The following is a 12,501-nucleotide window of genomic DNA, read 5'->3' on the forward strand; positions in this document are numbered from 1 at the left end:
AATCCAGTCCTGGGCACATTTCTGATTTTATTTGCACCGTTATAAAACTGGGGTAAGTTCAGTGAAGGCAGTAGAATTAGTCTAGATTTACAGTACTGTACAGGAGGGAAGAATGTGTCCCGGCAATTCCAGACGAAACGTACAATCAGTCAGTGGAAAATATAGACTCATCTTACCCTTATAGACAGCCTGGATCCTCCATTGTTGTACAGTAAGTAGCAGTGATATTGCCTGCCGAGCATATGCTGGGACATCACTCCAGGCTAAAGATGACTGTCCACAGCAAGTCTGCACTGGCACTTAGCCCTATAAAAAAAAGAACAGGTAAGCTCTAAACTACTAATTGGCCTGAATAGTTGGTGCATTCAACAAGTTATTAGAGTTGCTGCTTTAAATGTAACCTTTTATATAAAAAAAAAAAGACTAACTCCCTGATTAGAAAATACACTATATATGAAACAAATCTGTCTACTTACACTGCCCCAGAGCAGTGTAAAGGCAACAAAGAACATGAACATAAATATTTCAAAACATAACGATGAATGTTGTTTTAAATTTTCTTCCAGACCTCCAAATACTTTCCCTTCAGTAGCTGTTAACCTTGATACTAGTTAAGAGTAAAATGACAGACATTTTGTTATTGGGTTCCTAACAGTAAAACACAGAGATAGGTGTATGTCATTAACCAAAGTGAATCAAAAAGACGAAGAACGCTTTGTGAATGCCAATTAACTTTTATAATATTACCAGTGAATTTAGTTGTTTTGTGAACCACTTCATTCCAGTTCACAAATTGGAAAGGGGGAAATCAGTAAAAGAAAGGCTGGTGAATTGATGAAGGGCAGTCAGGTGACTAGTGTCGTAGCTGTGGGGGGAAGCTGGAGCAGAGGGGAAAAGTGGGAAGGGAGGAGAGAGGTCAGGCAGGTGAGAGAATGGGACAATCCAGCAGATGGTGTGAACCCAGTGAGGCATCAGGCTGACCAGCAGGTTACTTCCAGCTACGCTGGGAACCAGCCAGCTGGAGAGGGCCTTGGAGGTAAAGATGACCAAGAGGAACGTGCTCATGAGAGCTGGCTGTATTAAAGAATTTCAGTGTAAGCACTCTGCCTCATGGATCATAGTGCTACTTTAGTTGTTGCACAATGGGATGAGAGGGTTACAGTACCCACCCACAATTTTTTGAAGGAAAACAACTTACATTTAGAAATATTTTTGCTTCAAAACTTGTTTTCCATCCCCAGATTACATAACAAATTGGTAAAAGCCTTTCTTGATTTGTTTTCTTTCTTCTTGGTTCCTTCAGTCATCTGTTCTGGCATCAGCAGTACCGGCCCAACTGCAATGCCCGTTACCAGTGGAGCAATGCTCATGGGAACATAGTAATTAGAGCTGGAAAAAGACCAAGAGAGTTATTCTGAGTTATTCCCCTCACAAGAGCCAGATGTAGTTCCATGATATGGGGCATTATTAAAATGATACTGCTCTCAATTTTAGCATAGCACAAAATCAACTATGATTAAATCATCTTTGAATATGATTTATGGAAGAGATCAGATTGATTATTTCAACTACTTTGGTGTAAATAAAATGACTTTTATGTAGTTACTCTGGATTGACACCCATGTTACAGTGGTCAAAATTTAGCTCATACTCTTGATGATATCACTATTTTGCATGTGCTGTCTCTCTTTCTTGTGTCCTGCCCACCTTTCTCTCTGCTTTTTCCCTTCCTCAGGAGGAGTTAATAGTTACCAAAGGATCTAAGAGTGTGTAATGACCAACGTGTGTTTTCTTTATTTTACCAGGTTTTGAATTTTTTGAAACAAGTGCCAAGGACAACATAAATGTCAAGCAGACATTCGAGCGGCTTGTAGATATCATCTGCGACAAAATGTCAGAAAGTCTGGAGACGGATCCTGCCATCGCTGCTGGAAAACAGAACACAAGACTAAAGGACACCCCTCCTCCACAGCAACCCAACTGCGGCTGTTAATACAGTTATCAACAGAGGCAGCTCCAGTGTGTTCTATTGCCAACAGAGTATTTACAGATGGTCTATAAGCCTTTATTTATACTGTCTTTTTAATTTATTTGGGGACAATGTGTTTATTTTACGTCAATGGCTGGTACAATGTGTGCAAACAATTTGTAAGGTCTGCTCATTTCTAAGCATCTTTGCATGTGGCTAATTGTCTGTCTTTTCTTTTTATCCTACGTACATTACACTTGCTTCAGCTGGTTCTGTGACCTCAGAACACAGGTTGTCTACAACTGACATTAACTTAATCAGTTTCGAATTATACCATTTACTCCTTGATGTAATGATCACGGTATTTAGGAATAAGCTTTCTGATGCCATTTAAATTTTCATTGACTGAAAAATCTATTTTAAAGTATTATCTGAATATACTGTCTATTCCCTGTCTTATCCAGATAATTTGTCTGAGGCACACTTCCCTGAAGGTAATGCTCTGGCAAATCCATGTCCATCACCAGAATTCAGTTACCTCTACCCCACACAACATGGCCACTTCGAAATTCAGAGTGACAGCAGCTGCCTAACCTAAAACACAGGCTCCTACCCCTCGATATAAGGAGAAATTCTGTTAGCTGCTGGCAGGATAGGGGCTGGCTGTGTTCCATTTCCATCCACAAGCCAATTCACTACAATACTGATATAGAAGAGAGTTGTGAAATGTCATTTTTCTTTAAGTTACCTGGTTTAGATAATATGCTACAGTTCTTGATATTACCCCAGCAGAGCCAAATCTGTTATGTACATTTATTCATAACCAAAAATAACCTACTCATATCGTTCTGGAGGTTGCATTATTTTGGCCTTTAGGAATTTCATGTTTCATTCTTGAAAATGGTGTCTATATATTAATTTTATAGTCTGAGAGAATCTCCTCTGTATTGATTGCAAAGGCCCATTTCTCTCCTCAGAAGTGCCACTCCTATTGAAGTCAGCAGGACTTGTTTGTGAGGACAGAAATGGATCTGTTCAATTTGAAAAATAGTTTGATCTAGATATATCTTGCTGAGGGCTTTCTTGTGACAGTAAGAAATTGGCAACATTTTTGGAAAATTCACAGAGAAATAAAAAGTTCTCCAATGAGTTCCTCCACTAGACTGTGTCAATCACTTAGAAAATCCACGAAAGGCTGTGAAGACAGCAGAATGTCTGCAGGTTTTTTTTAAAGCTTTTTTTAAAATTGTCATTTCTCACCATGTTAATAAGCTCTTGCTCTACTAATTGGAAGCACTTTGCACTGTTGCCTTATCTGGAATACAGTGATATTCCTCAATGACATCATTGAGGCAACATTAACTTTTTATTGTTCTTACCAGATCAGCTTCAGTACCAGGATGACATTTCTCAAACTAGACATAACACAAAAAAGGGAAGGAAAATAGGAAAATGTGTTAGAGCAGCTGCTAATGCCATACCTGACTGTAAGGCAATACCTATGCAACACATTGCCTTTTTCGTAAGGTAATTTATATAATCTCATCAAACACACTAAGGCCATGTCTACACTAGAGAAAAAGGTGTAGTTAAGACACTAACTATTGTATGTTAAAATCCTAGTTTAGGCAAGATTAACACATTAGTTGGTTGAGGTAAACCCAAGTGTAAACTTCTGTTAAAACTATAAATTGACTTGACTACACTAGGATCTTACACATATCAGTTAACACTCCTAGCTAGCACCTACACTGTTTTTCTTAGTGAAAAATGAGCCATATCATTTGGCTCCATGGAAAAACCTGAGGAAAGGGAAAGGGGATTGGTCCTGCTTTGAGCAGGGGATTGGACTAGATGACCTCCTGAGGTCCCTTCCAACCCTGATATTCTATGATTCTATGGCTATTCACTGCCCTACATTTATCCCTGTTGTGGGCAGATTAGTAGGAAGGGGAAGAGAAAGTGTAATTGAGCAGAGCCAGTTTGCCTAGCTCTTAGCATCCACATGGCATGCCAGTCACTACTCTTCCTGGCCCTCCCTCCCATTTCTAGGCCTCCAGCTTGATAGTTGTACTCCTCCCACTGTGGCTATGCACTCCAAGGTACTTTGAGGATAGAAGTATTTGGCCAAAGATTTGTATTGGTTTTCCAATTAACAAAAAAATTTAAAACATTTTAAGGAAAACAGATGCTTTCCCAGAAAATGTTGGTGTTATTGAACCACCGCCACCACCTGGTCCCTCCCCCCCCACACACACACACCCCTCTTTTTTTAAATTTTTTATGGAAAACAGGCTTGAAGGAAAATTTTCAACCAGTCCTCTCAACTGAACCAGCCCTGGGAACTTCACTACGTAATGTCTGGTGCGATGTCATCAGCAGTGGTCACTCTGGCTAGCACCATGGTCCTCAGTAGACTATGCATGTTTGATGATGATGATGACCTGGTAGAAGGGTAGAAAATAGAAGCTGTAGAGCAAAAAATTAATGCATAGATTCCAAAGCCAGAAAGAACCACTGTGATCATTTAGTCTGACCTTCTCTATAATACAGGGCATAGAACTTCCCCAAAATAATTTCTAGAGCATAGCTATTAGAAAAAACATCCAAACTTGGATTTAAAAACTGTCACTGATGGAGAATCCACCACAACCTTTGGTAAAATGTTCCTGTGCTTAATTACGCTCACTGTTAAAAGTGTCTGCCTTATTTCCAGTTTGAATTTGTCTAGCTTCAACTTCCAGCCCTTGGATCATGTTATATCTTTAATGCTGTTAACTAACTTCCACTGTGTTTCCCTTTGTACAATGCTCTAGGGGAGCATGCCTTCCACTGCAGTGAGCCAGGTCCCTTGTAACTTCTGTGCAGAGTCCCAAGCATTGCTGCCAAACAGGGCTTGCTGCCATTCTCCAGCATGATATGTTCTGTAATGCCTCCTGGGGCAGTGTGGGCTGTAGCTCTTACAGCATCTTCAGACAACGTGCACCTTGGACTACCTCCCACCACCAGCCTCCTTCTGGTGTTTGTTGGTACATGGCAGGTGGGACAGGGGACATTGCCACATCTCACACTAATTCAGACATGCGCTCTGGAATGTGTAGTACACCACAAGTCCTAGCGCTCCCCCAATCTTTGCTCAGGGACACGGGCTGCAGCATGGCTGCAGCCATGCAGCAGCATGAGGAGGAAGAGGAGAAGGCAATTTGCTGTCTCACCCATTCAGTGCACCCAGGCCTTGGTTTTCCCTCATAGAATTTAAGGTCAGAAGGTACCATCATGATCGTCTCACTTAGATTTTAATTCCAGTCCTTTGATCCTCTGTTGACAATGTAGACACTCTGTAGTGCTGTGATCTGAAGGACAGCTGGCAGCACTAGCCTAACTTATTAAGAAGTGTGAGGCAGGTTGAGTGAAAGATGATATTTTTTGTCAATTTAAATTAAATACATTAAAATAAATGGAATGGGGGGATTTTGCAGGGGGATTCTCATCTCCTTCCTGTTGTAAAAAGAAACACTTGCCCTGCCTCGCCCCTGTTTAATACATTATAAGCAATGGGAAGGTAGCAGGGTGCAAGAGCAAACTTGTCCTTAGGAGGCCGACCGTGCTTTATAAGGAAAACATATGCATACAGGAAAACTAGTATGAGAGATGGAGCAAAAAAAAACCCTATCCCTGGATGGGAACTCCCAGTTGCTTTGTAGCTATATACAAACTTTACATTATATGCCCCTCACCAGATAGTGGTCAGAATTAGTATTGGGTGAACTTTAAAGTGTTCTTAGTTTCATTTCTGATCACATCCCAAAAGTCTGGATTCTTAGCCAGATTTTGGCTGAACAGTCCAGACAGCCTGAGACCTGCAAAGATCCTGATCCTTTCAGCAGATGGGTGTAGGTAGACCTTTGCTCTCACAAGTCCAACTCCAAGACTATCGCCTTGTGCTAGATATCTCATGAGGTTCAGGCCAGGAAGCATCATAAAAACCATTTGTGGCATATTAGCTCAGAACTTGGCCTTTCAGTTCTTGGCTGGAATCAGGCTATTACAGAGATTCACACAAGGAAAGTGATCTTTTCAAAACTTACCATCCTTTTTCCAATAGGGGGAAGCATCACAACTGTGTTTTTTAATTTTCCTTCAAATCAGGTTTAATTCCTATTTAATTCCTAAGGTGGGATTTTCGAAAGCACTCGGTGTCAGCCTAATTCTGCTTCTGTTGACTTTACTAGTAAAAATGCCATTGACTGCAATGGGAACAGAGTTAAACCAACACTGAGTGCTTTGGCAAATCCCATCACAAATGGCTTCACACACACATAGTCATTGGATGTGCAAGGTGAAGAAGATAGGAGCAGGGATCAGTCAGATCCACGTGTGTGACCCATAAATTTGTGGCGTGCTCCCGGGACTTAAGGAGAGTATTGCATAGATGCAGAGGTCCAGCCACACAAAACCAATATGAGGGTCAGGACTAATAATAATCACAAAAAGTATTTTAAAAACGTTTAACAGCAGCATTGTTAAACTGGCTACTTGGGGACAGATTTTGAAAAACTAGCTGCCTAGTCTCAGTCCGGTTCCTGGTGGCCACATCATAAAATCCAGGACCAATCATCACTAATTTGTACCTTTGTTGCTAGTCTCAGCAGAGAATTAGGGAACTGAATGGCCCATGGTAACTCACAGACCTTCTCACACCCAGAGGTCAGGGTTTAGGCCCATTTGTGAGGTCGGGCAGTGGAGAGAAAGCTTGCTCTGCTTCTGCCAGTTCTATCTGTTCTATGGATTCAGAGAGCACATCAGCCTCCAGTGTTTTCAGTCCATCAGCACTGAATTTTAAAGAGAATCTTGCCATGTTCACTGTGGCACAGACTATGTAACTACTCAGTCTAAATGTGTAATGGAGGGGGGTGGAGCTTTGCAGTCTTATTTCTCATTGAGGGCTCTGGAGGGGATTTGTCTGGGTAAAATACTATAGTATTATTACTGACATTTATTACCTCGAGTTAATGGCTGTTACGAGGAGGAAAAAGAAACCCTTCTCCTCTATCACAGTTTAATGGGAGAATAGACCTTGAAGTGGACAAAGCCCCCATTGCCTGGGGTCTGAGCCCCGTGGGGCCACCTGAACTACTGCATGACACCACCCTTCCAAAGTGCCAACCAAGAATAACATTAGTGCTACAGTAATTGCATACATGGGTAATACACCAACTTTGTCATGGAGTCACAATGTCTGTCTCAGTGCATGGACAAGCTGTCACTCAGCGTTCCAAATGGAAACAAGTGGAACAAATGTAAGAGACTGGGCCCTGCAGTATTCAAATGCATGAACCGATGGGATTGATCACAATGGCTTGCAAGCCCTTTTGAGTTGAAACTGCAATTGCATGGTCTTAATTCTGACAAAAGTTCATTTTCAGATGTGATAAATGTGCCTGTCCTTACAGATCAATTAACTTGTAACTGTGTTTGTATTTCATTTTGTTTATTTAGACCAATTTCTTTGGTGTCTGAAATACTATGAGCTGGCCTGTCTTTCTCTCTCTCTCTCTTTCTCTCTCCACATATACATATATATATATATATATATAAACCCAACTCATTCTCTTTCTGAACTGCAATGTGCGTGACTGTTAACTGGAACTGTTTGTTCCTTTGTGCTATACTTAATGTAATGCATAGAGAAACTACCTGAGCAACTAGATCTGTGTGGCCTTTCCAGAGCATCAGTCTGAAAGATTCGGTTTTCTTCCCAGGCTGCTCAGCTCTGTAGGTACAGCTGTGCTGCTTGCACCTTTTGTTATTTTAGGAATGAAGTGCTATTTTATGGTGCAAACACTGCTGGAGCTTGCTCCTAACTTTCAGAATTGCTTGAGTTTTAATTGTCTTTTGCTAGGAAATGCATGGCATTCTAAATGTTATGTCCAGTGCTGCCATTGTTCCTTCAATAGCTGAGAAGCCAATGATGCTTTCTACTTAAAAAAACAATTACAGGCTTCATTTTTCAGGAGCATGGTTTGTTGTTATCACTTTTCAATGGCAACAGCTAAATGACTGCTCTGTTGCTTGAATGTTATGAAAGATTCCTCGACCCATTTCATGGACAGACTTGATATACAGCAAATGGACCAAATTCCTCTTGGGTGTAACTCGAGTGGAGTTCCACCATTAATCCTTTGGATCCACAGGGCCCAATCCTCATCTTGTATAAATCAGCATAGTTTCCCTTAAACCAATGGAACTATGCTGTGTGTTCACCAGCTGAGGAACTGATCCATGAGTGGGTTTTTTTTAATACCGATTGGAACTTAGATTCTTCAAGGTTCACTACGTGTAAAGTCTCCATTGAAAAGGCAAAGCATCTGAATAGTCTGAGTATGTGATTGGTTTCATCATTAAATGGGTCAAGTAAATTCATTTCACCCTGTCTGTTAAGCTTTTTTTAGTTATTTACTTTGTTTATTTTTTCCTTAATGTTCATCCAAGCAAAGATTTTTACTGCACGTGTAGAATTTTCAGACACAAACAAATATATCCTGAACACTGGTTCAGTTTGCACAGGTATTTGTTCATTTTTAGTGCAGTGTTTTTTATTGTTATTATTGCAGTGGAACTTACCCAGAAATTCTCATTGTCACTAGAAACTGCTTGGGTTAAATCCACAGGCCATAGGATTACTGTTCATGGTGATGGCAGAAGCGGATGGCACATCACTTGTACACAGACACCTGTTTTGGGTGGGGAGGGGAGAGACCATGTCCGAATCGTCTGACAATTTCATGCTCTTGCATAACATGTGGAAACAAAAGTTAGGGATTGCTCACCACTTCCAGTAATGAATTTACTTGAGTAATCCTGACATGTACCTGCAAATTAGTGTTAAATGAAAACTGTTTGTGCTGTAATCCCGTTTAATATATTGTTGGTAATGTCAGCCGTGTTGTGGTTCAGTTGGACTGTCAGAATGTGTAAACTATTTACTAGTGTTTGTGGAACTGAAGTGTCTTAAATGTTGCATGAAAAACGTTATAAAAATAGATTTGTTTTCTATTTTTGAACACCTCTGAACTGAGGGAACATGGGCCAATAAGTGCAATATTTAATGACTTACTCAGTGTATATAAATTCGTATGAAAGGGAAAAGTGTCATGTATGTGTGATATGGTGTCGATGATGGCTGTGTGGCTTATTTAAAAGATGTCTAGTAGCTGTAAGAGTCTAGTAGTGAAATTTATACAGTAAATACTTTATCAGTGTAGTGTAAGAATAAACTATTCTTAATTCATTTAAACTATTTTTCATATATGAGACAACAGTAACAGACGTCCGTACCTTTACCACAAGTGCATGTCAATTTTACTTTTAGAACTGTGAGTGTCCTTTCCCAAAAAATGATTGTGGTATATCACTAGTAGTGGGGAGACCTTTTCTCAATCAAAAGATACCTTTAGCCATTCCTAAAGAAAAACCCCACATAATATTTTAGAAGCATGTTCTCTGGAAACAGAAAAAGAGACTGTCTTGGAACTCAGCTCTTAAGGAAAAGCCTTCGGTTTTTTTATCTGAAGAGTCAATTACATGCTCTGTCTGCCTGTACAGCATAATATCATGTGGCCACTTTTTAAAAAATATCTATATAATTGCATGGTTCATTCATGATTACACTAAGCCTAGAATATTAAATAGGAGTCTCCAACCGTGTTGAAATGTACTTAGCATCTTCTGTTTGGTGTCTTGAGTTCAGTTTGTTTTTTGAAGGAGCTTGTGTCTCACATCCAATGTGGTCCAAAGCAAAATGTTAACCCTAAATGAACCCATTCTGCTGCTTCTATTTTTAACTTTAAATCAGATACTGAAGTAAGATAGAAGGCACATTCTAGGCCAAATTCTGGTCTCTTAGACTGCTGTAAATTTTGAGTAACTCACCTGGCACCCATCAGCAATGTAAGTGAGAGCAGAATTTTGCACATTATCTTGCCCAGAGATTAGAAGGAGACATCAAATCATTTTTTCCTTTTACTTTAGCCTTGCACAGTCGTACTCAGCCATTCACTCAAGGACCTCAAATGAGGCAGCACATTTAAACACCTGCTTAAGCCCATCCTTATTCAGTAAAGCATTTAAGCACATGCTTCATTGTAGCCACTTGATGGCTGTTCTGCCAGTGGTTCCCCTACTGTGACTGCAAACCTCTGAGCAGAAGTTAATGCTGTTAATTAACTTCTGCTGCATCCCCCTTGTACAATATGCTGGTTGTCTAGAGGAACGTGCCCTTTACTGAATAAGGATGAACTGCTGAATCAGGGCCAAGGTGAGTAACATTTTTTCATGGGTTAGTAACATCACATTCAGTTTTCCCATTAGCATCATGGTAAAAGGTACATTAGTAGATTTTGTGCCTTGGTCTGATACATTGTCATGACAATTTTACAAGGCTGTTTTAGCATATGTCGTAGCTATTTTAGAAAAGCTAGCTCTCATCAAAAAGAGGCAATAGCCAAATAATGCAGGAAACCAATAGCTCTGCTTTCTTTCGCCTCTGCCATGTCATCGCATAGTGCTAGAGAATAAGCAAAGTAGTCAGATTACATTAAACAGTACAGGACAATCCTAGTAAAGGCCTAAGCACCTGTCCTAAACGCTTCCCTGTGTTTTATACCACCTTCTGTTGTGAAACCATCTGCCAAACTATGCAAAATTGCATGAAAATGAAAGTGTGTGATAGGGGAAATTTGGGAACTGCAGAATGAAAGAAAAAATATAAACATCCCTGTAGCCAAGGAACAGACACAGTAAGGCTAAGATACCACTGAAACACAAATATACAGACTGAGGATGCATTGCCTATATTTTACTACTGCTGTTAAGTGACCTGACTGCCCAAGGTTTTGCAAGGGGTTTGTCACCATGACTGGTAATTTTACCTGGTATTTTTACTATCCCTGTACATGTATGAGTACATAAAAAACAAACCCAAATGCCTACTTTGAAAAGTAGCTCCCCATACTAACTTTACTTGCTGAATTGTTCTTAAAGAGATGTTGGAGTACTTGCTTAGAAGATATTTGTGAGGTGGTTAGGATCCAACTCTTCCTCCGCCTCTAACTGCCACTACAATATAGTGACTGTGGTTCCAAAAATGTGAGTTTAAAATGCTGCTGGGTGACAGATGTTGTGACTCTTCAACATATGTCCACAGGAGCTCTTGTTTGGATGTGAAGTACACGTTTTATCCATGTGCAGCGTTTTAATTCTATGTGGAAATAAAGACTGTGTGTATTCCATTGGATATTCTGTTTGTATGTGACTTCTGTATAACAAGTGGATTTTGTTTTGTTTATTTTGGTTTGGGGTATTAATTTTGAGATTACAATAAATATTCAAGTTTCAGAGTAGCAGCCGTGTTAGTCTGTATTCACAAAAAGAACAGGAGGACTTGTGGCACCTTAGAGGCTAACCAATTTATTTGAGCATAAGCTTTTGTGAGCTACAGCTCACTTCATTGGATGCATACGAAAGCTTATGCTCAAATAAATTGGTTAGTCTCTAAGGTGCCACAAGTCCTCCTTTTCTTTTTAATCAATATTCAAGAGACTATATTCATGAAATTGTCTGTTGTGGTGAGGTGCCTCCCGCAGCCCGCCGGTGCTTGTTTAATTCCTTGCAGTTATTAAAGTGGTCTTCAGTTTTGACCAACAGTATGTAGTAACGCAACACGTACAGTAGCTGAGTATCCTGCCAGTAACATTCTTCACTCTGATGTCTGAGCTTCACAAACTATGGGCCTAATAGTGCTCCTACTGAATTCAGTAGAATTTTTGCTACTGACAGGAGCAAGATTTGGCCACTTCTCTAATGTAGGCACAGAAAACCGGCACAATAAGGTACATGGGTGAGACCAAGTTGCTATCTTAGCATTAAGCCTTTGAGAAATACTCAAGCCAAAGAAGGATAAGGTTGTTTTTGCAAAGACACAGACAAAAGAAAATAGCTCTTTAAAGCAAACCACAAGGCCTGTATCTATTAAACTTTTCTGTGGAAAGGCAGTAGGCGTCATCTGTTTATTCTGTTTATTACTCATCTGCCTGGAATTTGCAGGGTAACTATCAGACACTCAGATACCATGGTGATGGGTGCAGAATAAGAAGTAAGCTTTAAAACAGTATTTTTTAAACTAGTAATTTCAATGATAGCTTAGAAACTTAAAATAGCAATAATGTTTCATCTCACATTTGCCTCTCTAATTTTGCAATTTAATTATTTTGGGGGGGTAGAAGGAGGAGCTGGTGGTTAACAGGTTGCCTGACACTAATATTTCTAAAGATGTGGATGCAACTGTCTCGCTCTCAGTACTTTTGACTTGTGCGCACCAGCATGGATTGGCACAGTATAATGCACCTTCGCATTTATGCACAGCTTGGGAAGCCCATGTGCATTATAGGTGGAATTCACCCCACAGCAGAGGGCCAGAACAAGGCCTACACATGACACAAAACAGAGCTTAAGTGACACATCAGCCTTGGTGC

At 40.1% G+C, this 12,501-nt stretch overlaps 1 protein-coding gene across 4 annotated transcripts in view; it reads left to right on the forward strand.

Annotated features, from left to right (window-relative positions):
• The window catches only part of RAB3C (RAB3C, member RAS oncogene family), a 210,997-nt gene extending 199,627 nt beyond the window's left edge, over positions 1 to 11,370 (forward strand). For all 4 annotated transcript variants that reach the window (XM_048851550.2, XM_048851549.2, XM_075128485.1 and 1 more), the window contains one exon: positions 1,806 to 11,370. In XM_048851550.2, coding sequence (XP_048707507.1) covers positions 1,806 to 1,993 — 188 coding nt within the window. In that variant the 3' untranslated portion in view covers positions 1,994 to 11,370. The remainder of the gene's footprint in view (positions 1 to 1,805) is intronic.
• The last annotated feature ends 1,131 nt before the right edge of the window (positions 11,371 to 12,501 follow it).

This window comes from Caretta caretta, chromosome 5, assembly GCF_965140235.1.
Source record: "Caretta caretta isolate rCarCar2 chromosome 5, rCarCar1.hap1, whole genome shotgun sequence".
NCBI lineage: Eukaryota > Metazoa > Chordata > Testudines > Cheloniidae > Caretta > Caretta caretta.